The sequence below is a fragment of the Leptodactylus fuscus genome, chromosome 9, assembly GCF_031893055.1.
Source record: "Leptodactylus fuscus isolate aLepFus1 chromosome 9, aLepFus1.hap2, whole genome shotgun sequence".
NCBI lineage: Eukaryota > Metazoa > Chordata > Amphibia > Anura > Leptodactylidae > Leptodactylus > Leptodactylus fuscus.
The window spans coordinates 73,383,466-73,408,130 of NC_134273.1; the positions used below are offsets into that span (position 1 = coordinate 73,383,466).

At 47.3% G+C, this 24,665-nt stretch overlaps 1 protein-coding gene across 1 annotated transcript in view; it reads right to left on the reverse strand.

Annotated features, from left to right (window-relative positions):
* PTBP2 (polypyrimidine tract binding protein 2) overlaps nucleotides 1-16,315 on the reverse strand; it is a 33,313-nt gene extending 16,998 nt beyond the window's left edge. The window contains exons 1-4 of the mRNA XM_075286744.1: nucleotides 16,148-16,315; nucleotides 4,792-4,822; nucleotides 4,495-4,570; nucleotides 1,286-1,458 (exon numbers count right to left, since the gene is read on the reverse strand). Of these exons, the coding sequence (XP_075142845.1) occupies nucleotides 1,286-1,458; nucleotides 4,495-4,570; nucleotides 4,792-4,822; nucleotides 16,148-16,155 (288 nt within the window). The 5' untranslated portion in view covers nucleotides 16,156-16,315. The remainder of the gene's footprint in view (nucleotides 1-1,285; nucleotides 1,459-4,494; nucleotides 4,571-4,791; nucleotides 4,823-16,147) is intronic.
* Between the last annotated feature and the right edge of the window lie 8,350 nt (nucleotides 16,316-24,665).

Consider the following 24,665-nt stretch of genomic DNA (forward strand, 5'->3'; position numbering starts at 1 on the left):
GATTAGAAGGTTTCTTGCAATGATCTGCACTGCTCCTTTATTTTTCTATTGGAGACAACATCTCCAACATATTCTGAAGAGTTGGACTTCTAGTAACACCAAGCCTAATGACACTTTCTGCACAACTCCATACTTCTCCTTTGCAGAATATCACCAGTATCATAAGTGAAGTGGCATCCAGGCATGGCCGCTCACAGAGGATCACTTGTATCGGTGATAAACAGCGCTACAGCTGGATCCTCAGGAGACATTGAAGCATCTGGAGAAATGATTATTAGTAAGTGTCAATATGTGCTGACTATAGAACATGGCTGAAGGTTTAGTGAAACTGGCCAAAAAGTCTTTAGGCCGGGTTCACACAGGGTTTTTTTGGCCCGAAAATTGAGGTAGAGGCCGCCTCAGGTTCCGGTCCAAAATACGGGTAGCTGCGACTGGAGGCCAGTGCAATGCAGTGCACCGTCATCCAGTCGCGTACTTCGCTCCAGATTAGGCCCAAATAAATGGGCCTAGTCGGAGGAGCTTTCAGCTCCGCCTGAAGAATGAGCATGTCCGTTCTTTTTTCCCAGGAGCTGGAACAAACGGCTCCCGGAAAAAAGAACTGACCGGCTCCCATTGATTTCAATGGGAGCCGTCTTTTTGGTCAGGATTAAGGCGGATACGGCCTCAAAATCCTGACCAAAATACCCCGTGTGAACCCGGCCTTAAGGTCTTGGCAAAAGGATGAGTAAAACACTCCTGGTTTTCTGCAGACTTCTTCATAAGATAGGGGGACTAAGATTTTTGCTGGGTTTGTATCTAGGACCCCTAAACCTACATTCTACATTCTTTTATTCGGCTAGGAGTTGCAGACCTAAACCTGTGTAAATGGCAGCCTTTGGTCACCAGTGTGAGGAGGAATTTAAAAGATTTTTTTCCCATGAACATAACCAGATTTAGATTTGTAGACAATTAAAAGTTAAAACATTTTTTTTTGGAAATAGAACCAATCAAAAATTTTGCTGAATTTGAAAGATTTTCTCGCTTTATTTTTGACGGACACAAAGTCCTGCGTGTCCACCTTTGTGTCTGTCCAAAAAAAGCAGATTCCTGGCGGAGAGGCTGCAAACGGACGGACACCTGCGGATGGTTTTAAACACCCACTGAAGTGAACAGGTTTTTAGACGGACCTTTTGCAAACCATTCCCAATCTGTTTTTCCACAAATTCAGCAAATCCACAACAGACGGACAGACAGCAAGCGCAAGTGTGAACGAGGTATAAAGTGTGGGAAAGACAAAAGACATTACCTGATTTTTTCCTTTTAACATTAGGATATTTGTCACTTTCCCAAAAGGCAAACCCAAAGCAATGACTTCAGTTTCTGTTACTTCACCAGGAAGTTTTCGGATGTGAAGCACCCGGGAAGGAGCACTTTCCATTTTATCATCCCCTTTGAACTTTTTGTTATCATTTCCATTGGCTGTAAAAAAAAAAAAAAAAAAAAAAATTAAATAAGATAAATCATCATAACTGAAAATGAATGCAGGTAGTGTTTTTCCATCTGACACCAGAAGCGGCGCCTCTTGGGATACATTATGGCATATAGGGTTCCCTTTGGCTGATGTGCACCGTGCCAGAGGAGTTTTGGTCACAGACTGGCTGCCAAAGACACCATGAAGAGTACACCAAAAAACACAGCCATAGGGCAGGTTCACACCAGCGCCCGGTCTCCGCTTTCAGGGTTCTGTCTTCTGCCCGAGAAACTGGACAGGAGATGGAAACCGGCAGTCACTTTTCAAACCCATTTTGTTTGAATGCAAAAGTGTCTGCCCGTGAGCGTTTTGTGGTTTCCGGCGAAACCGTTTTGTTTTTAACTGGACACAAAGTCGGTCATGCAGGACATTGTGTCTGGTTAAAAAAAAAAAAAAAAAAAAAAGGTTTCACCGGAGAGCACAAAACGCTCACGGGCAGACACTGACTGCCGGGTTTCCGTCTCCTGTCGGCAGAAGACGGAAACCCACAAGGCGGAGACCGGGAGCAGGTGTGAACCTGCGCATAGTTGGAACCAGAGCAGCGAGGAATCTGTGAGAAGGGAGTATAATGTTCTTCATGTCCCCGTGTTTAGCTTTTTTTTACATAATTTTTTGTCTTCTGGGAAAAACCCTTTAAAGATAATTCTGTACCAAGGTTTATGCCGCCCTATCTGAAAGGCAGATACCAAAAAAAAAAAAAAAAAAAAAAAAAAGGAAAATGACCCAGTAATAAATGCAGGGTCTCAGGCAGAACGGCATAAACCTGGTGGCAGAGCAAAGACCTGCCACTAATAATTCCAGAAATTTAGCTCCATTTTTACAATATGGCTGCACCTTGTACATCTGAGGCATGTCTATGTACAGGAAGGTGAAAATAACAAATGTAAAAAAAAAAAAAAAAAAAAAAAAAGTTCTTTGACGCTACTTCACTTTCCGTAACGTATCAATAAAAGGCTTTTGTTCTTGCAGAAGAGAAATCTCCTGTTTTGTTTGACAACCGCCAATGTAAAACATTTAGGTCTCTGTTCGTGGGCATTTCTGCACCTGCTTTACTGTCTTCTCCCAGCAGAAAATGACCTTGGAATAAGTGAGGAAAGTAGCAATGAATAGATTCTTTACAATGTCATAATCATGGGGAATAATTCTACACTGTATGTCTGAATCCCATTTACCGCCTAACAAAAGCCTCTACACATTCTCAACAGCTTTACTTTTAAAGTGTCCTAAATGCGAAGCCTTTACAAAACCGCTATTCACATCCAGCGAGAACACGCAAAGAAAAGAAGCTCCCTTTTGGAGGGCCAGATGATGGCTGTTTCAAGGTAAATTAAAATAAAAGTACACGAGCATCACAATCGAGAAATTGGATGCTTTTCATCACCCCGGAAAGTTAAAACTTATGGAATCAATACTGGAGCGTTTGGACTGGGGAAGGGGGGGGTGGTCACAATGCGGCTCCGGTTTGATTCCATATTTAACCCCTTTGTTGATAACACATTGAAAAACCCAAGTAATTAGAAGCAAGTGATACTCACCTCACAGTGATAGACCTCATATCCCTCTGCACTATGGGTCCTTCTCTACACACACCTAATGATCGCTCAGCCACTTAGTGACATCGGCAGTGACGCATTTCCAATTGGCTGAGCGGTCATTCCCATAGGAATGAATGGAAGTGGCCGGCATGCAGACTTTGCCAGCAGATGGCCGCTTCCATTCATTCCTATGGAAGCGGGCGATTCGAAACGGCCGTTTCGAATACTACTCGCTCATCTCTAATTATATTATATTGTAATATATATAACACAACCGCTACAATTTGATTTTAGAAAGATGTTCAATATTTTAAAAGATGTCAGTAACTCTAAAAAAAATAAAAAAAATTACTCAAAAGATTATGTGACAACAGTTATGTAATAGGAGATATATTTGTTGTAAATCAGAAAACCTACACAAGGATGTGTTCACACAGAGGAATTTGTGGATGCTAATCACAGGGGAGAGGAGTGGGGACTTTGCGTTCCCATTCTCCTGATTGGCAGTCAAATTCCCAATGACTTGACACTTATTCCCCCTCCTACAGTCAGGGGATAAGTGTTCTTAATGGTACAACCTCTTTAAGGCTAGTCTTTGGTCAAGAGACCTTAAAGGGGTTGTCGATTTTATATAGTTTTCTGCAAGAAAACAGTGGAAGGCAAAGACGAAACCATACTCTGGTATCTCCTAGTGCGTTCCACTCCTGCTGCCTTGTTCCGGTAGAAAAGACTGCACGTGACCACTGAAACCAATCAGCGGCCTACAGAAAGAACACATGATGTGACAGGTGACACGCGAGTCACGTCTCCGTTCCTTTCCCCGAGGCCATTGATCGGCCCCAGTGGTCATGTGAGACGAGGATTTCCGACAAAAAAATAAGCACCAGGGTACAGACAAGTAGGTTTGTGGGTTGTTTTTTTTGCAAAAAATTGTATATCCTGGAAAACCCCTTTAAGATTGCAATGCTATGCTGCTAAATCACAGCTAATCATACTGACTACGACTGGATTGCAGCAAAAAAAGTTAATCCGACTGCCGCTAAAAATCCAAACCTGTTGAGTTTCGTTTTGCAATCACACTCACTATTATTAGCGGTGATTTAGCAGCGTGACATTGGGAATATTAAGCGTAAAGTGCTGTGAGCTGAACCCTTAGACACAAAGCCCTTACGCGGTGACTGCACAACGCAGGAGCATTAGAAAGTTCTCAGGTTTGGTCAGTCTAAATAAAAGGCTAATCTTAAATTAAAAGGTCCGGACTTCCCTTTTAATCTGATACGTGGGAATAGAGAACTTCCATGCTGTGTAAGGAGCAGAGTCGGCCGCCCGGCTGTGTAACGCCATGTTATTACACAAGCTGGATAACTTGTTTTATAATCCCATGCGACTTTATAGCGCTGTCATAGGACCAAATAACTGGCGATGGTCACCATGGACCCTTTTACCCACCTGTCACAACTATGCTGGTCATATTGGAGCTGGGACCATTAAGAACACTTCCTGAAAGCAGCTCGTCGGAACCTCTCTGAAAGGGAAGGAAAGGTAAAGGTAAGAAGGCCGCTCCTCGAGGTGTACACACTAGAAAAAGGACTGTGACTGCCATTATGCAAGTAATAAAGTCATTTCACTTTATTAATGTCCACTGAGAAAAAAAAATAGATATGTAGGAGGTATCTGGCGCACCCGTACTGAAGGCAAATAGGCCTCACAACAGCCAATACATATTACACAAATGGAAATCTTTACCTTAACGCCCACTGCAACATCAGTAACAACGCTGTAAAACAAAAGAAGAAAGATTAATGTCTTTGTTCAACCATATTAACATCGCTGTACAGAAATATTCTGGAAGCAGAGAAACAAATGTCGGCAACCAACACAATAAACCTCTATTATAAAAGCCAAATAAGGTTTAAAAGCAGACCATATACTCAATGAATGGGATCAAGGCGGAAAGTGAAAGCCTGTACAGGAGCCAAGCGACTAAAACAGAAAGCAGCAAGGAAAGAAGGAAGGAATGCATTAATCTCCCCGATCACAAACCAATCTGTGTTTAGGAAAATGACCTAATGGAAATCTCCTACCAGCCAGTCATGTGCAAGTCAGGAACTCCTGCACGTTACCATCACAAGTACGCTAAATCACTGTGTGACTGGGGACTACACAACGCCACTTGTGTCCAGAACCCCACCAGGGGAGTCCAAATTCGCCAGAAGAGACGGCTGAAGTAGTGTTGTCTTACCAGCCCAAAACACAAGCCACATTATGAAGCCGAGTAATTATATATATTATACAATTTGAAATCATTGCTATTGCAAGTACAAGTGAGCAAACCCTCCCAATGCACACCTCTGACGCTGGAAGGATGAAATATAATATGCACAGAGCCTATTGCAGCACAAGTAAATGAAATGATCCGCACCAAAGGGCTCGTTCAGACAGGGCAAGAGAGGGCAGATTTTGGCGCTGAATCCACATCCGAATCTGCCCCCTCACAATAGAGGTCTATGCAGAACGCTAGCTTCTTTTTTTCCGTAAGCGGCATGTTCCCGCTCACGGAAAAAAACACTTTGGATGCGTTTGCCTTCTATATAAAGTTCTCAACCACAAATGCCTATAGCACATAAATAACACTGAACCTTGTGCTACGCCCCATCCAACACTTCAAGTTTCATTCAAGGAAGCAAAAATCCCAGTCTGATGAGATCTAGGTCATCTTCTAGAGACAGACAACTTCCCATGAAGCAGCAGAAGAGCATCTACATACAAACCTTTAGGGCACATTTACCCATCTGTCTAAAAGTAAAAAGGTGTCTTTGTGGCCACAAGTAACCAGGGGTGGCTTTCGTTTCTTAACCTTCCACAGTAGCATCCAAGCTATTCTGTGACCGGATGCTATGATAGTTTTACGATCAGACAGTTTGGATAAATCTGTCCCAAACGGTTTTAGTTTGTGACATTTTTGCTTTCTGGCATCTGACACTCCAGTCTTCATCTAATTCTTGCTGCCTTAGAATGTGTCCTGTCTGCAAACACCGTGTATTATATACTATTATGTGATTTAGAGATATTGGTGCCTTTAGAGTCACCTTTAAAGAGGACCTTTCATGGTTTGGGCACAGGCAGTTCTATTCACTGCAGGAAAGCCGACAGTGCTCTGAATTTAGCGCACTGTCCCGATCTGTGCCCCGGGTAAAGAGCTTTCTGTCCCGGTACCGTAGCTCTTCATAGTCAGAAGGGCGTTCCTGACAGTCAGTCAGGTACGTCCTTCTCCACAGCAGCGCCTATCGCACTGTACAGTGTAAATGGGGGAGGAACGCCCCCCTCCCCTCCTGATAATACTCGTCTATGGACCAGCACTGTGAGCAAAGGGAGGGGGCGTTCCTCCCCGCTCACACTGTACAGCTCGATAGGCGCTGCTGTGGAGAAGGACGTTCTTGACAGACTGTCAGGAACGCCCTTCTGACTGTGAAGGGCGGTACCGAGACTGAAAGCTCTTTACCCGGGGAACAGATTGGGAAAGCCGACAGTGCTCTGAATTGAGAGCACTGTCGGCTTTCCAGCAGTGTATAGAACTGCCTGTGCCCCAGACCATGAAAGGTCCTCTTTAAAGGCGACTCCAACCATTATAATATTTTCCTCTGATTGTGCCTTTGAGCAAGTGACATGGAAATAAAAATAAATAAAAAAAACCTTACTATTTAGACCTGACGTGTGAACTCATCCTGAGGAATCTGTAAAAGTATGGATCAAATTGTGACCCATTTATTAAAATGGAGCAGAGATTTAGGCTCATACAACGAAGTTATGACAACAAAAGAAAAATAATGTCCAGATTCTACACACACACAAAAAAAAAAAAAAAAAAGAAAGAAAAAAAAAAAAAAAGGAAAATGGATGAGTGACAATATTTTGACCGAAATACTGGTAAATGAACGTACGACAGCGACAAACTAGATAGTTTCCTATTTTAAAGGAAAACTAAGGCATATTTTATGTGACATGAAAACAGGAAAAGATAGATTTGGTGTTGTATAATGAAGTGCACAGATGTCTCGGCAGATGTTACAATACATCTTACACAAGTATCCACAGCAGACAACGTGACTAACAAAACATGTTCACCAACAGCTTTAAAGGGACATGAAAAGTTATTAAGGCTCAACTCCAACTGAAACAGCGCCTCCTAGTGGCCAAACGTCGTACATGGCGATGGTCACTTTAAGTGCTGAAAATTGAGCTAGTTATTGACTCATTGAAATACAAAGATGACCTTTCATGGCCTCCTGCACATGCGGTGTTATATACCGCTAGAAAGCTGACAGGGCACTGCATTCAACGCACTGGCGGCTTTCCCATTATGTGCCCTCGGGTTGGAGATATTGGTACCGTTAGTTTCGGTACTGATCTCTGCCCAAAGTCAGAGGGGGTGTTCCTTACCGCCCAGCAATGATGCTAAGCTGTGAGGAACATCCCCCTCCTCTTCAATACAAGGCTATGGACAAGTACAGTCGGGTGGACGTTCCTCATAGCCCAGCTAGACAGTCAGGAACGCCCTTCTGACAGTGGGCAAACATCAGTAATGACAGATATCTCCAGCCCCGGGGCACAAAACGGGAAACCACAGCTGAAACCGCATGTGCCTGATGACATGAAAGGATCTCTCTAACATATGTTGAAAAGCTTGAAACAGAAAGGAGGAATCTTTCAATACAGCGAGATTCTTCAAGGCTTCCTAGAGGTCCATCTGACAGGAGAGGAGACCAGACAGCTGAGGCCCCTTATACAATGGGACCTATTAAAGCGTTCAAAGGGAACCTCGGGCCGGCTGCAGATTAATTAGCCAGATCTCTGTTGGGTGAGGGGTGGACACATCTAAAACCTCTAGACTGAGGTCACTCCAAAGTGTGCAGAGTAGGACTTAACTCAACCCATAACGGTGAAGAGTCTTGTTCGTCATGATGGTCTCCATAAGCCCTAAGGCTACGTTCACATCTGTTTGGGTCAAAAAATAAATAAAAAAAAAAAAAAAAAAAAAAAAAATCACCAGACGAAAAAGTGTCAAAAGTCTGACTTTTTGTCTCGTGGTTTCAGTTTAAAAGAAAGGACATCCAATGGACCCCTCACTGGTAATGGGGGTCATCGTGCTCCTGTTGTAGTGGTCCACCTAGACATTGCTCTAGTTCTCTGACAGGGCACTAAGGCTACCTACTGCTGCTAAAATCGCTTTATGTAGATAAAAACTGTTTGGTCGCCCCATTAGAATTAACATTTGAGGTCAAGTCCGAACATATTGGCAACCGCCCAGCCAAAAACTGTGCCGAGCTGAGGCTACAAATCAAGTCACTGAAGCTTAGCCCACAACCAAGTGCATGGCAGAAGATCGGCAGTAAGACTATGGTCACACTAAAGTTTGTGGATGATGTCCCCCATTCCACTTAAAATATGCAGGACTTTTCTCTCCACCGATTTTGGGCATAAAGATGGCGGACCCCATATTATAGTCTGTGGTCTGCAGACAAATGCTTTTTAAGTGGATAGGGTTTCCATTTTTTGTGTCCCTAAAAACAGAAACCCGAAAGCTAGTGTGAACCGAGCCTCACCTGGTCTGCTGACTGTTCTATTCTCTGTATATCAGGTGCTGAGAACCGCTGAATGGCGGGGGTCCCGGATTTCAGCTTCCCCCACCAGGATAAAACCAACAGCTTTTCAGCAAAACATAAAAATAAACTACACTATTTAATGAAACTTTCTCTATTAGGAAATCCCAGTACGTCTTATAGTCTGTTATCTGAGCTGTAGTCACAATGACCTAGAGAACCCCTTTTAATAATGAATACATCTATCATTACTGTAGCAAACACAAACAATAAGACGTTTTATTCACCTTAGAAAAAGGTTTAGTAAATAAAACCATGAGAAGAAGAAGAAGAAGAAGAAGAAGAAGAAGAAGTGATCTATGCACTAAAAGTTCCTGGAAAGTTTGGCCATCAGCCGGCGATGCAGCCATTACAGACAATGCTCAAATTCCATTTTATCAACCAGAACAAGACACGTTCAGGACGCATTTCCAAGGTCACATTTTTTAAAGATATTAAAGGGAGTCTGTCATTAGAAAATCACCTTTTTACCTAATGGTACGTTGGTAAAGCCTTTAAAGGGATTCTACCACTAAAACGCTGTTTTGTTGGCTTTAGACGTTGGAGTAGACTTTAGAAAGGCTATTCGTCTCTTACCTTTAGACGTGGTCTTCGCCGCGCCGTTCCTTAGAAATATCGTTTTTAGCGGTATGCTAATGAGTTCTCCGTAGCAATGAGGGCAGGCCCCAGCACTCAAACGGCGATGGGGGCGTCCCCACTGCTGCCCGAGAACCCGCTCCAGCGACACCTTCTTCTTCAGCTGCATCCTCCCCTTCGCTGTCGTTTTCCTTCTTCGTCAGCTCTGACACCTGCGCAGTCTTGCCTTGCAGCCTCGAAAATATGGCCGCCGGCCAGCATGCGCAGTCGGCTCTAGAGGACAGAGAAGGGGATGCAGCTGAAGATGGAGGCGTCGCTGGAGCCTGTTCTCAGGCAGCAGTGGGGACGCCCCCATCACCGTTTGAGTGCTGAGGCCCACCCCAATTGCTGCAGAGAACTCATTAGCATACCAGTAAAAAACGATATTTCTAAGGAACGGCGCGGCGGAGACAATGTCTAAAGTTAAGAGACGAATAGCCATTCTAAAGGCTATTCCGACGTCTAAAGCACACAAAACAGCGTTTTAGTGGTAGAATCCCTTTAAGAAGGCCACTCTATTCCTACATTCCATACTCTTCTTCTCCCCACTGTGTCTGTAAACATCTGTTTCGACATACAATATGCAAATTACTCTCAGGGAGCACAGGGCGCATTGCTTCTGTGCTCCGAGCACCCCTGCGTTATAACCTCTCACCACCCCTTAGTTAAGTCTGTTAATGCCCCTCTTCATCTTCTCCTGATCTTCTGCCTTGCGTAGGCATCTAAGGCTGTACTAATTGTACAGTGCTGTGGAATATGTTGGCGCTATATAAATAAAATTTATTATTATTATATGGGGATGAAATCTTGTGCATGGGCAATCCTCTCTGCCACTTTGGGTTCAGGCAGAGCAGATTGTGCATTCTCGGTCCGCCATTTTGCAGTGGTCTGTTACAGGTGCAGTACACTCGTGTACATAAACGCCCCCTGTGCTCCTTGAGCGTAACTTACATATTGCAAGAAACAGATTTTACAGAAACGGCAGAGAGTAGAAGCAACGTCCACCACCAGTCACGTCCACTTTCAGTCAGGCTTTGGGGTGAAGGATCCCCCATTCTTAGGCATCAGTAGGAGTCTCAGCAGTCACACCCCCATCAAATTGGGGAATGCACAAAGCCTTCCTGGAACAAGCCCAAATCACATAAAGAAACAATCCATTCACAATCTGTGGCAAAGTCAGTGTTTCAACCGTCCACTGTCAACCATTTTTCATATCCGTGGCCTGGGTTTGAGTATTGAATGGGGAAATCTTGTATCATAATAAAGAGGTATTTCAAGGACAGACTATTATTAGGTAAGCCATCCATACCCTCAGCATGCCCAATAACCAGGTGCTTCAGTGGTCTGTGGTGTCATAGTCTGGCTACCTGACCCCCCTACTACTCAGACTGTAGCAATGGCCTGACAACACCGCATAACAAATCCATAGCCTGCCTCCCTATATACAGAAACAGTACACTGCTTATTCCAGGCTATACAAACTACATTTTCTGATTTCAGTATAAATAAAATAATTAGGCTGCCATGAAAATGCCACAAGAGGAAAGCCATCTTTATTACAGGCTTGTGTTAATACATCAGATGCCAGTGCGAGTCTCAGCAGCATTTCCTCAGCCCTATGATACATATAGCTATTATTACAGGGTGTTCTCAAGGCCTGATCTCGGCCAGGCCATTGTTTTGTCTGCCTCAATTATCTCCATCATGCTGCATTTATGAAGGTGGATGCAGTGGTCACAATAAGCAGAGACCCCCCCCCTCCCTGCCAGACACAGTCATGTAATGTGCTGACTGCTCTCTCTGGAGCAATGCCAGAATACAAAGGACCAATTCCATATGGCTGAAGCCTCCACTGCCAGACTGTCCTCAAAACAAAGCTTCCCTCTTCCATAAGCGGTTTTTTTTTTCTACTGTGCATCAAATTAAAGCAGAAGATTATACAAATAATGTGTTAAAAGGAGATATCATATCCAAGTGGCAGGATCACAATGTGCGCGGACAAAGCAGCCGCCTCTCACTTTACAATAGGTGGAGGGAAGGCCCGGACAATGATAAAGTATCGGGATACAAGGGAGATATGTCGGGGCACATACATAAGCCCATTTACCTCTCCTCTGCCTGATACTAATGGGGCAAACACTGGAGCATACAGGGAGGGACAAAGCAAGCAAAAGGAGCTTTCTACTATGATCCACATATACATTGCTGACCATACAATGACATCATGACAAACTACATACACATCCCACTCTTAGGGCTAGTTCACACGGGGCACGGGACAGCATATTTTGGTGATTTTGATGTGGACCAAAATGCACCTGCTGCGACTGTCGCGGCTTCCCGCTCCAGAGTAGGCCCAAATGAATGGGCCTAATCCGGAGGGTGCAGTCGTGAGGCGGACGCCGGGGCTGAATCAGCCTGAAGAAAGGGCCGGAACATACCGCTCACGGAAACAAAGGAAGCTAGCGGTCTACATGGACCTCTATTGTGAGGGGGTGGATTCTGAGGTGGATTTGGCATCAGAATCTGCCCCCCTTGCCCCATGTAAATGAGCCCTAAAGAGTCTCCTTGCCCATAGCAAGCAGTATACAACTTCCATTTTCAAGCGCAGTTTTAAACAAGATTTATTCACAATCCATACTTTCTGGAGAATTTTGCTTAAGGAGGTTTTGCATTGTACGGAGAACAACCAAAATGTAATGGAAAAAGCTTAAAGTCACAGATCTATATTACTAGATGTGTACAGTATAAGTGATAAGCCGGATGAATGGCTGGAGCCGTCTAGGTCTGCTCCCTCAAGATTACACGTATTAAAACCTGATCCAGAAACTTCTCACACGTGTCTTGTTTTTTTCCTGTGAAAATATATCCACTCAGGGTGAATAAGAAACATTACCAAAATATATTTTTCACAAAACCCCCATCCTGATTATACTGTAGTCACTGCAATATATTTGGGACCAACCAGTGGATCACTATGGGTATGGCTGTAGTAACCCGTGAGTGCCTGCCATAGGTTAGCGTAGTATACATGTCATACACACAGTGTATACAGGCACAACGTGAAGGCATCAGGTTAAGGCTAGGTTCACATCTGTGTCCGTTGCAAAGTCCGCCAAAAATTGACAGAAGAATAAGTTAAAACACAATAGATAATATTTAAAGGGATTATCCAGGGAGTTCTATTCTTCTTTATGGCTTATCCTCAGGATCGTTTGGGCATGGATCAGGGATCATACTCCCTTATATGAGATGCTCCATTGTTCTTTTCTGCTCCCTTGCTCTCCTGTGCAGGAAGCCACATGATTGGATTGGGATCGGTGACATCACTCACATATCACTAGTTCCTTACCATGGACCGCTGAGGCCACTGGTTGGTCCTGGTGGTCATGTGACCCTCCCCACCTCTTGCATAGGAAGAAAGGTGACCGAGACAGGGAAACAAAATGCCCAGGATATGAATATCCTTTTTGTTTGTTTTACACCAATCCCCAAAGCTGCGAGAGAACTCTCCAGTGACGCCTCTGTCTTCTTCTGTCCTGGGTTTCAATCTTCTAGGCCTCAGGCAGAGCCGATTGCGCTTGCCCAGGCCACAAGAAAATGGCTACATACACTAGCTTACTGTGTAAGCAGCCATTTTCTTGTGGCCTGGGCATGTGCAGTCAGCTTTTCCTGAGGCCTAGGAGATTGAAACCCAGGATGGAAGACGACACAGGGAGAGGGCATTCCAGAAGATGATGGAGGCGTCGCTGGAAATTTCTCTCGCAGCATTGGGGACACTCCCAGTGCAGCGAGAAAATTCATTTGCATACCGCCGAAAACCCGGATTTCTACGGAACGGCGGCGCGGAGAAGACATCTAAAGGAAGGGGAAGAATAGCCTTGCTTAAGGTTATTCCTACAGGTTAGTCAGAAAAAAAGGGTATCCAATGATAGGATCCCTTTAAGCTTCAGTCTGGAGTCATACATCACATACAACGCTTCCACTCCACCAAACTGTAGCCAGATTTCCTACTTCTATGCTAGGTCCCTGCCTAAGTCAACACTAAAATGTGTCTGCATAAAGCTCATGTAAAAGCAACCTTTGATGTCAGGCAGACAATGCAGCCGTCTTACCTAGAGGTACAAGGAGGCTCAGTATTACAGAGCCACTGTCTACACCGTCATAGGATTATTCTGTGCAATGCTGACAGTAAATCTCCATATGAAATAGTAGGAATATATAGAAGGACCCTACAGAAGTCTATGGCTGGACATACACATTATATAGCTGTCGGAGGGGGAGAAAGCCATTACCAGACATGACTTGTCGCAGGCTATAGATAACACTGCTGCTCCCCAATGGTAACCAAATGTACAGGGAAGTGACAGCAGGCGCCGAGAAGTCCTAGGAAAAAACAGGAATCAAACACAAGGGTAGCGCAGCCATCCATAGACATAACCAGACTCCTTACTATACCAACAACAGGTCTCCAAAACTGCTGATAGGATCTTTGGCTGCAACCATGAAGGCTTTAACTTAACACTATATCCAGATCAGCTTTCCATGAGTTTTAAATTGATGACCTATCTGAAGATCTGCAGGGTCTGACAGCCAGGACCTGCAAGGATCAGCTGTTCAAAGCAGCATCACCTCTCCCAGAGCATGGCTTCTGCTTCACAGGCCATGTGGCCTCCTGTTCATAGATCACATGGCCGGATCGCAGCTCAGTCTCATTCAAGAGAATGGGCTGAGCTACGACACTAAGCACGGCCAATGCAAAAATGTGTGGGCACTACCCCTGGCTACTACTGAAGAGGCTCCAGCACTCAATGGCCGGGATCACAGATGTCAGACCCCTATCGATCTTTAAGTCCCAGAAAAAAAACTTTTTGTTTTTTAAGCCAAAGCAAGAAATGAATTTAGCAGAAGTGATATGCACACGGCAATCTGCAAGTCTAGGAGAATTTTAGCAAGTCTTATTCATCGATATTGTAGAACCAGTATGAGACCAGACTCTGTCACCAGGCACATGAGATCCCCTAATAACAGTCTAGACCTCCGCATCATACGACCGCGTCTAAGACTTCTTACAAGGAGGCTACAGTGGCCGAGGTCACATGATCCCTCCCACACTAACGTGGATGCTCTAAAGCAGGGGTAGGAAACGTACGGCTCTCCAGCCGTTGCAAAACTACAACTCCCAGCATGCATACTTACTCTGCTGTTCTTGGAACTCCCATGGAAGTGAATGAGGCATGCTGGGAGTTGTAGTTTCACAGCAGCTGGCGAGCCGAAGGTTCCCTATAGAAATATAACTATAGAAATAAATTTTTTTTATTATTATTCTTCCCTACCCCTGTTCTAAAGTAAGAATTTGGGGTCAGTTTGTAATCACCTATATGGCGAGTAAGCAGCTCCTGACATGTAAACATTACCAGGAGAGGCGCTGAATGTCCCCTAACAGCTGATCTGTAGGGGTCCCTGGCAGATCTATTATTAACAGCCTATATAAACAATAGGTAATCAATATTAGAAAGTGTATACCCCTATATATACTGTATATATAAATCATTGTAAAAGCAAAGCCAGACCTGGAAATACCTCGTGTCACCTCCTCTACCTCATAGATTGTAAGCTCTTGCGAGCAGGGCCCTCAATCGACTTTCTTTGTAATGTATCTTTCTGTCTGTATTTGAACCCTACAAATTGTACAGCACTGTGGAATATGTTGGCGCTATATAAATAAAAATTATTATATTATACCTGAACACAGGAGAGGAGAGCGAGTGACTAGACAGGTACTGACAATGATCACATGAAGAAAGACGAAGAAACCAGCCTGGAAACCTGAAGATCGTCCACAATAAAACCTGTGGGGTTGTCCGGAGAGCGTTAAATCACTTACCTGGTGCCAAGGATGCTTTCCATGGACCCCGGAGTTCCTGCAACGACAACCTCGGGGGTCCTATGATCTGAGGCAACGTTGGGCTCCCCAGGTTGCTCTGCCCCATCCCTCGCTGCCCGATCTCACAGGTAACAAATGTGAGATGGGAGAAGGATTGGTTGGGGCTGAACACTTGCTTGGGTCACCTTATGACAGTGCCGAAGCCCCCGGGATCCTTCAATAGCATCCCCGACAACAGGTAAGTGATTTAATGCTCCCTGGACAATCCCTTTAAGGCTATGGAGTGGTTCTGACTGTAATATTAAGTGCAAAGCCAAAGTCTGCAGACTATCGCAGCTTTATTGTCAATAATGACCATGAATACTGTCACACTCACAAATTACAACTAATGCAAAAAATCCTTCATAGTTGCAAAATTTTGCTGGTGTTGTAGTCGAAACATAACCGCATTCACTTGCCATAGACCGTAGCCCTGGCCTCAGTGACTATAGTCAGCCAATCCCCAGCCCAAAGCGGCTGCACCCAGAGAACAATAGAAGGCAGATAACAAGTGCACTATCCCTTTAAGAAGGAGGCAGCTCTCTCATCACAGGAGTGTGGAGGTGCCGATAACAATGACAGTACACAGCCATATGTAATTTGAGGCCCAGGTGACACATCTCCAGACGGCCTTCACACCCAGGCCCGTCCTCCGCCTCCAGCGGACTTTCCTAAACCCTCCCTCCCACAGCCCTAACCGGGCACACCAGCTGTGAGACGAGCTCCTACGGCCCAGCTTGTAAGCAGAGCCGCGACTCCTTCCCGCCATAACGGGGATGCACAAGGTCTGAGGTAACTCGGCGGAGCTCACCTCACACAGCGGCCCGGTGCCCGTACACCCTGTCAGCACGGCCACACTCACTCCGCACATAGCACCACAGCCTGCAGCCTAAAAACCTACCCGTCCATTGCCGGATTGGTCTCCGCTCCTTACGTGATCTTAAACTGCTGCTCCGCCGCCGACTCCACACATAAACAAAATGGCGCCGCCCGATGGGACGGAAAGAGCCGAGCGCTGGGCGAGCCGAGCGACGACACTGGACGGAAATTGCCGAATGTGACGCGCCGGAGGATTGTATTGTGAGGCGGCCTGAGGTGTGACGGGCCTGTCTGTCACTCCATGTCTGAGGGGGAGCAGTCACCACAGTCTCCTTGATACCAGCTTGTACATGACCACAGCTTTACTCCACTAATAGCTTTTTTTGTAATAAGTTTAATTTTCTTTTGCTTGTGCAAATAAAGTGTGACGTGTTATATTCACACAGTGCGGTTTTTTCCATCGTGACTTTAGACCTGTTAGAGCCGTACGGTTTCCAGTGCAGTTTTTTAACCCCTTAAGTTCAGGTTCACATCTGCATTGGAGTCTCCGTAGGTATCACCTATGGGGAGAAAAGCCCTGCAAGGCGGATTATAGTTTATGGGGTCCGTGGGGGTCCTCAGGTAACCACTTTTTAGGGTAGGTTCACACCGAGTTTTTCTGTCAGGATTTTCAGCCGTCTCAAAATCTTGACCAAAAAAATGACTCCCATTGATATCGATGGGAGCTGCTCAGGGCTTTTTTCCGGAAAAAGAAGCGAGGTGCTCATTGTTCAGGCCAAGTCGCCTCACGATTCGGCCTGAAGACGCTCCCTACTCTGGACTAGGCCCGTTCATTGGTCCTAATCCGGAGCGGAGTGCGCGGCTAGATACCGGTGCAGTGCACGCACTTTCAGTCATGGCTACCCGGTCTTTGGTTCGGAACACCGCCTCAGATTCCAGACCAAAAAACTCCATCTGAACTTACCCTAAAGTGGTAGAGCTCTCTGTTTTTCGAGTCCCTATGCAAGTGTAAATGAAGCAAAGCCAAACGCTAGGGTGACCCTAGAGAAAGTTAGGGTCAATGCACAGAGTTTTTGTGCGCTAATTTTGGCGCAGAATCCATGTGGAAAAAAAATGCCTCCCCATAGACTTCTATGGGTTCCACTCGCTTTTTTTCTACTCGTGGAATGTTTCCGCAAGCGGGAAAAAAGCTTCCTTCAGGTGGATTCCGCCTGCAAAAACCAATGCGGTCAATGGGATGCGGAAATTCCATGTTGCGGAATAGGCAAAAACCACGAGATGTAAAAAGTGCATCAAAGACCAAAAAACGCCAAAAAATTCCATGTCAAAATCAGCGCACAAAAACTCCGTGTGCATTGACCCTAAGATTTTGATTTTATGCTTAAACGGGTTTTATTAAAGATTTTTCAAAATAATACAGAACAAACATGAAGTCGAGCAATAATGAAAAAACATAACAGTCCGCGGACAGGGAGGCCAAAAAGACCCCCCTCCGCACAAATCAAATATAGCCCAACGAGAAAGGGAAAAGGAATAGACAAGAAACAAACAAACAAACACAAGACGAAGACTAAAAGAACCACAACGGAAGCAAAAGAAGAAAAGGAGAAGAAAACAGACGGCCATGTCACACTCAAGCAAAGGCAGAAGAGAAGGCAGACGACTCCTGGAACATAATCCAGGGACGCCAACGAAGTTCAAACTTGGAATAGTCAGGGGAATCTTCCGCCACCAAGGTCTCCATCCGCTGAATAAGAAGGAACTCCTGGAGGAACTCAATCAAGGAGGGAGGGGTAGGGCTGCGCCAGTGTCTGGGGATGACGGTCCTGGCGGCCACGAGAAAGTGCCCCAGGAGGTCCCTCTTAATCTCCGACAGCTTACCAGGGATAACCGACAGAAGTGCCAGCTGGGGAGAGACAGTCACCGAGCGCCCACTGACCCTGGAATACAAAGAAAACACCGCGTCCCAAAAGGGGCGCAGAACGTCACAGTCCCACCATATGTGCAACATAGTACCCCTAGCAGAGCCACAGCGCCAACACAAGTCCGGAACAGCGGGAAAAATCCTATGGAGAAGCACTGGACACCTATACCACCGGGACAGAATCTTATAATTCCTCTCCTGAGCACTACAAGGGAGGGCCAGCTTGTGAGAGAGCAAAAAGGACCGGTCCCAATCCGCAGATGACAAACCCACAGGAAGGTCGGCGTTCCAAGCGGCGACGTAGGGAGGGAGTTCCGCAGTGACATCCGAGAGGAGAACATCATACAGAAGCGAAAGGGCACGAGAGGGGGAGGTCTGACGCCCGACATAGGATTCAAGGGCTAATGGAGGAGAAGAGAGGCGAGGAGTGAGCGAAAACTGCTTCAGAAAGGACTGGAGTTGAGCGTACTCCAACCACGAGAGGCGCAGGTCAGGGTGAGAACTACACAGCTGGGCGAACGGAAGGAGCGGAGAATCACCCGCCACCTCCTGAAGACAAGTAGAATCCGCTCGGTCCCAGCAGAGGAACCGGTCAACCGAGCAACCAGGAGGGAACATAGGGTTGTCGAAGAGGGGAGTCAAAGGGCCCGGGACACGGGCCAAGCGGCCAGAAGAACAGACCAGATCCCATACTTTCAGAAAATGCGAAGGGAGAACGTAGAGGCCAGGGGATTTAGGACGAAAGTGCGGAGGGATCCATGGCCAAGAGGAAAGCGAAGACGAAATCAGATCAAATTCGATGGAAACCCACTGCTTATCATGGCGACGGAACTGCCAATCGAACAGACGAAGCAAAACCGAGGCACGATAGTAAAGGCGCACATCCGGGAGACCAACGCCACCCCTATATTTACGCCGGACAAGAGTACTGAACCCCAGTCTGCTCCGAGAGGAACCCCACACAAACTTCCCGAACAACGACTGTACCCTGGCTAAAAAAGCGTGGGGAAGAGGGATGGGCAAGACCTGGAATAGGTACAGGAACCGAGGGAGGACATCCATCTTAAGGGCATGAATGCGACTAAACCAAGAGGGGAGACGAGCTCCATAGAAACGTAGATCAGAGGTAATAGTATCCAAAAGCGGGAGATAATTAAGTTGGAACAGGGAAGCAGGATCAGGAGAAATACGGATCCCCAAGTATTTGAAGGAAGAGGGTTGCCACCGAAACGGAAAAGACCAAGACAGGAACTCAGCCTCAGAAGGGGGAAGTGAGACATTAAGAGCCTCGCTCTTAGATAAATTGACCTTAAAATTGCTAAGGGCACCAAAGCGGGAGAATTCACGTAAGACAGCCGGAAACGAAACCCGTGGTTCAGAGACATACAGCAGAAGATCATCTGCATATAGCGCCGCCTTGACCATACGGGAACCCAACTGTATACCGTGGACATCGGGGCAACGACGCAACGCCACCGCCAGATGCTCCATCACCAAGGCAAAGAGCAAAGGCGAGAGGGGGCAACCTTGGCGGGTACCATTGCGGACCGGAAAAAAATCCGAGATCACTCCGTTCACCCGGACACGCGCCGACGCATTCCCGTTAAAATCTTGCCCAGGAAACCGGAGCCAACCCCGATCTGTGCAAGGGTCTCCCGAAGAAAACCCCAATGAATGCGATCAAACGCCTTCTCGGCATCGATTGAGAGCGAACAAAGAGGAACCTTAGAGGAGCGGGCTATAGAGATGGCCAGAACAGTTTTGCAAACGTTATCACGCGCTTCCCGACCCGGGATAAAGCCGACCTGATCACTATGAACCAAAGCAGGCATGAAGGAAGAGAGGCGATTCGCCAACAACTTTGCATACAATTTCACATCAATATTGATTAAGGAAATAGGCCGGTAACTCCCCGGGCATACAGGGTCCTTACCAGGCTTAGGAAGCACAGTGATCAGGGCAGACAAGGATTGCGCAGAGAACGGAGACGAATCCCCCACACTATTAAACACCCGCGCCAGATCCGGGGAAAGGAGGGAACTGAAACATTTATAAAAGCGAGCAGAGAACCCGTCCGGTCCCGGCGCTTTACCCGCGGGTGTAGACTGGATTACCGCGGCGACTTCTTCTAACGTAAATGGCGACTCAAGGGCTTCCGCGTCAGAGCTAGAAAGAGAGGGAAGAGCAGTGTCGGCTACATACTGTCGGATCTTGTCTCTAAGCACCGACGGGTCCAAATCCGCGTAATGACCGTGAATATCATACAAGTTTGAGTAAAACGAGCGGAACTCCGCAGCAATATCAGTGGGGTTATGAACAAGACCACCCGACCCAGTACGCAGGCGCGGAACATACGCAGGGGAATCTCGCGGGTGAAGACGACGAGCCAGCGAGCGACCACATTTATCAGCAAACTCATAGTAGTGTTTCTTAACGCGGTCCCTAAAGCGCAGATATTTCCCGTCCAAGAGGGCGCGAAGTTCCTCCCTCGCATTAAGAAGCTCCGTAAAGGTTGAACGGGAGCCAGACTGTTTGTGAAACAGCTCCAGGCCATGAATACGGTCTAAAAGGGCGATAACCCCAGCGGCTCGCTCTCTCTTAAGACGAGCGCCGTGTTGGATAAGAACCCCCCTCACCACGCACTTCATAGCCTCCCATTGCATAGGGAGAGAAGTGGGATCAAGAGCATGGTCTAGCCAAAAATTCCGAATGGTCTCCCCGACAGCCTCCTTACAGGGGATGTCTTTCAAAAGGCCCTCATTCAAGCGCCAGTTAAAGGGGCGCCGTGACAGGCCAGGAATGTCCAGGGACAAATGGACCGGAGCATGGTCCGACCAAAGAACCGAATCAATACAAACTACCGGGGACCATGAAAGGGTATGATGGCTAGTCAGGAAAAAGTCAATGCGAGTTATGAGCCGGGGAGAAATAAGTATAATCTCGACCCTGAGGATTTAGAATGCGCCAAACATCAACCAATTGGGAGTTATGAAGAGCCAACAACAAGCGGCGCAATTGCGAGGGAGCGTGGGAGGGGCGCGGGGGGGGAGGAGTCCACCTGAGGGTCCAGGACAAAATTAAAATCACCACCCAAAACCACGACCCCCTCACTAAAGTCTGCCAATCTGCGGATAAGGGACCTACAATACGCCAACTGACCCTGATTTGGAAGGTAGCAACCCGCCACGGTGAGAATCGTACCACCGGTGCGCAATTTCAGGAGGAGGAACCTACCCTCGGGGTCGATACAGGTGTCCAGAACCTCATGCTGCAGCGAACGGTGGATAGCAATCGAGACACCCTTGGACTTAGCAACTGGGTTGACACTGTGGAACCACTTAGGGAAGTAACGGCTGCGGATATCCGGGACGTGGTCCTTCCTAAAATGGGTTTCCTGCAAAACAAGGACATGTGAGCGCTGTTTGTGCAACTGATACAAAATCTGATTACGCTTTTGGGGGACATTGAGACCCCTACATTGAGGGTACAAAAGTTAACAGAGGACATGGCCAAGGAAAAAAAAAGAAGAGGAACAAAAAGAACGAGACCACAAAGGGACAAACGAAGAACAAGCAAGGGAAACAAATGAGAAAAGAAAAAGGAGAAGGAAAATAAACGAGAAATAGACAAACAAGACCAACTAAGTGGGGTGGAGGGAAGAACTCCACACAAAAAAAAAAGGGTGGGGAAACGGCAAAGAAAAGAGTTGCCAAAGACCACGCAAACAGAAAGCGTGGAGACCCCGGTGGGAAACGGGCTTTTCCAAATAAAGAAGCCGGCACCCCATCCCGGGCCCCCAGGCGAAAACACCAATACCATGAACAATCTAACACAAAATAAAATGCTGACCAACAAAATAGCACATCAGGGGTCCGCACAACGCCGCCCAGGGCATCTTAGCAAAAAGGAAAGAAAAATGCAGGCGGACCAAACAAAAACAACCAAACCTTAGAGAGGGTAGGAACCAGAAGCGAAACATATCCCGGAACCCTCCCAAAAATGTCCCAAAAAAAAAAAAAAAAGGGGGGGAGAGTCCACTACAGGTAAACAGGAGTGACAGCGAACACTGCAGCAATCAGGTGGGGGTGCCAGAAGCAGCCAGGGACAGGTCCGCCCCCTCCGGGGAGCGGATCTTACGACGCCTCCCAGGGCGCCGTTGAGGACGAGCAGAAGGAGCCGACAGAAGATCACCCGGAAACGGAGGCCAAGAAAGAGCAGGAACCGACGGCAGGCCCAAAGCAGAAGCAAAATGGTAGAGTTCATCCAGATGAGACATGGAAATGACACGGCCGCCATGGCGAACCTGCAGACGGAAGGGGAAGCCCCAGGTATACGGCACTTGATGCTGGTTGAGGACTTCCAAGAGGGGCTTCAGCGCCCTCCGCTTAGCAAGAGTGAGGCGAGACAGGTCCGGAAGTAGCTGAATCTCAGTGTCCTGAAACAGAACCTTCGGGGCTTCCCGTATTTTGCGCATGATTGCCTCCTTCAGCTGATAGCGGTGGACCCTGCAAATGACATTTCGAGGCCTATTGTCATCAGGAGGGCGCGCACCCAAAGAGCGGTGTGCGCGGTCAAGTTCAATGGGTGAATCCGGGGGGGCCCCTAGAATGGAATTGAAGATGGTGCGCAGGGTAGCATCCAGGTGCTGCGGCTCAACGGATTCAGGAAGGCCCCGCACTCGAATGTTATTACGCCGGTTCCGGTTCTCCAGATCATCCAGCATATCGGATAGGAACCGCAGCTGTCGAGTGTGAGAAGCAATGGTCGCCTCATGAGTGGAAAGCTGAGAAACGTGGGAGGTAGAGGCCGCCTCAAGGGAATCCACTTTAGTTTCCAGTTGTTGCACAGAAGACCGGACAGCGGAGAGTTCCGACTTGTAAGACTGCTCCAAACGCACCACATAGTCCTCCATATCCGACTTAGTGGGGACTGCCGCCAAGTGGGTACTAAGGCGGCGTAGCTCAATAAGGGTATCAGCAATGGAGGCAGAGGAAGCGCCAGCAATGTCATTAGCAATACAAAAACGGGGCCCACAATCCACCACAGCAGAGGACAAACCAGGAGGGACCGGCACGGAGGCACCAGAAATATCTTGACCCTGGAGAGGCTGGGAGGGAGCAACGGAAGAGGGGCCAGAACCCCTAGGCTCAGCCAACAGGGGGGATAGTCCACAGTCCTTAACAGGTGCACAATCAGGGGCCATATGAGGCAGGGGTACCGTCCCAGGATCCAGGGACACAGCAGCGGGGCCCAGTAGGGAAGCAGGGTCCAAATGCGGGGGGGAGGATCCAGCAGAAAGCCAAGCAGGCCTGTCTTCTCCCCAAGCCTGAGCCCCAGGGACGACTATCATAGGCTCCAGAGAGGGGGATGGCAGGGGAGCTGCAGGGGAGGGCGGCAGAGACGGCCAGGAGCTGTCTGATCCTTGTGTAGGCAGGAGGGAGGGTAGGGGAGAGACATGGCCTACCTGACCCACAATAGACACTCCAGGGGAGAGGAGGGTAGAGCCGCTGGGAAGAAGCACCGGAGAGCTGGACTCAGGCAGAGGCGAGGCGACCATGTCAGCACAGGAGGCAGGGGAGCGGCCGCCAGCAGCATTAGAGGCACCCGGTGAGCGAGTCGGCGATGCGGAGGGCCGGCCGCGTGGAGCAGCTGCAGTGACGGGCGCCATTTTGGATTCGGCCGAGGAAGAAGACTCTTCACCGCGCGGCACCCGGATGAAGCGGGCAAGGGACGAGGGTCCAGGAGGGGTAGAAGAGGACCGCTGGGAAGGCCTTCGGTTCTTCCCCATCTCCAGGTAAGTGAAATCCGTGTAGGTCAGCAGAAAGACGGCTTTTCACCGAGGGCCAGGGACGGAGCAGAGGCAACACGCGTCCTCACTCCTCCATGGCCAAGCCACGCCCCCAAGATTTTGATTTTATGATGTAGCAATTTTTTTTTTCGCCAACCCTCCTGCCTCTGGGCAATAACCTTTTTTGGTTTTTCAGTGATCTAGTCAAGCCGTTTTTTTTTTAGTAGGATATAGTTTTATAATGTTTTATTTAGTATTCAGATCAGTATTTTATATCTGAGCTTCTCAGCCAAAGCTGTGCGGTCCTCGCTTATATGGCTCGGGCCACACGGCGAGTTTGGCTGTGACTTCTGTCCCAAGACTAAAGTTCGCTGAGCTGCCCTGCGACTCTATCAGTCATATTAGGGAACGGCGTCACATCTAGACCCAGAGGGTGCCACAACTTTTAGTTCCCTCAATAGACTGAAGGCTAAGAAGGATATCCAAAAACGGTGCCCCTTGCATGCAAAGCGGCGATTAAAAACGTTCCATTTTTACGGCCATTTTGTTCTTTGGTTTTATGAATGTAACTTTAGGCTCAGGACAAGTGCCATTAGCTCGTACAGGGTTAGCCATGACAGAATCTCCAGCGGCTAACCCAGCATCAGTGCCGTCCATCTGTAATAACACACAGTATTGCTTCAGTGTGTCATCTGGATTTGCAAAAAAAAAAAAAACTGTTGGCCAGTATCCGTGAGCCCTCCATTGGCTTCTATGGGCGAGCCCGTGCTGCAGACACTTTATGAAGACTGACCCTTCCTAAATATTGTTGCAAGTGGCACTTTAAAAAGTCACAAACCATAGTTTTGCAACTTTTCTTTATGTGGGGCCTTCATGAATGTGTCTTAT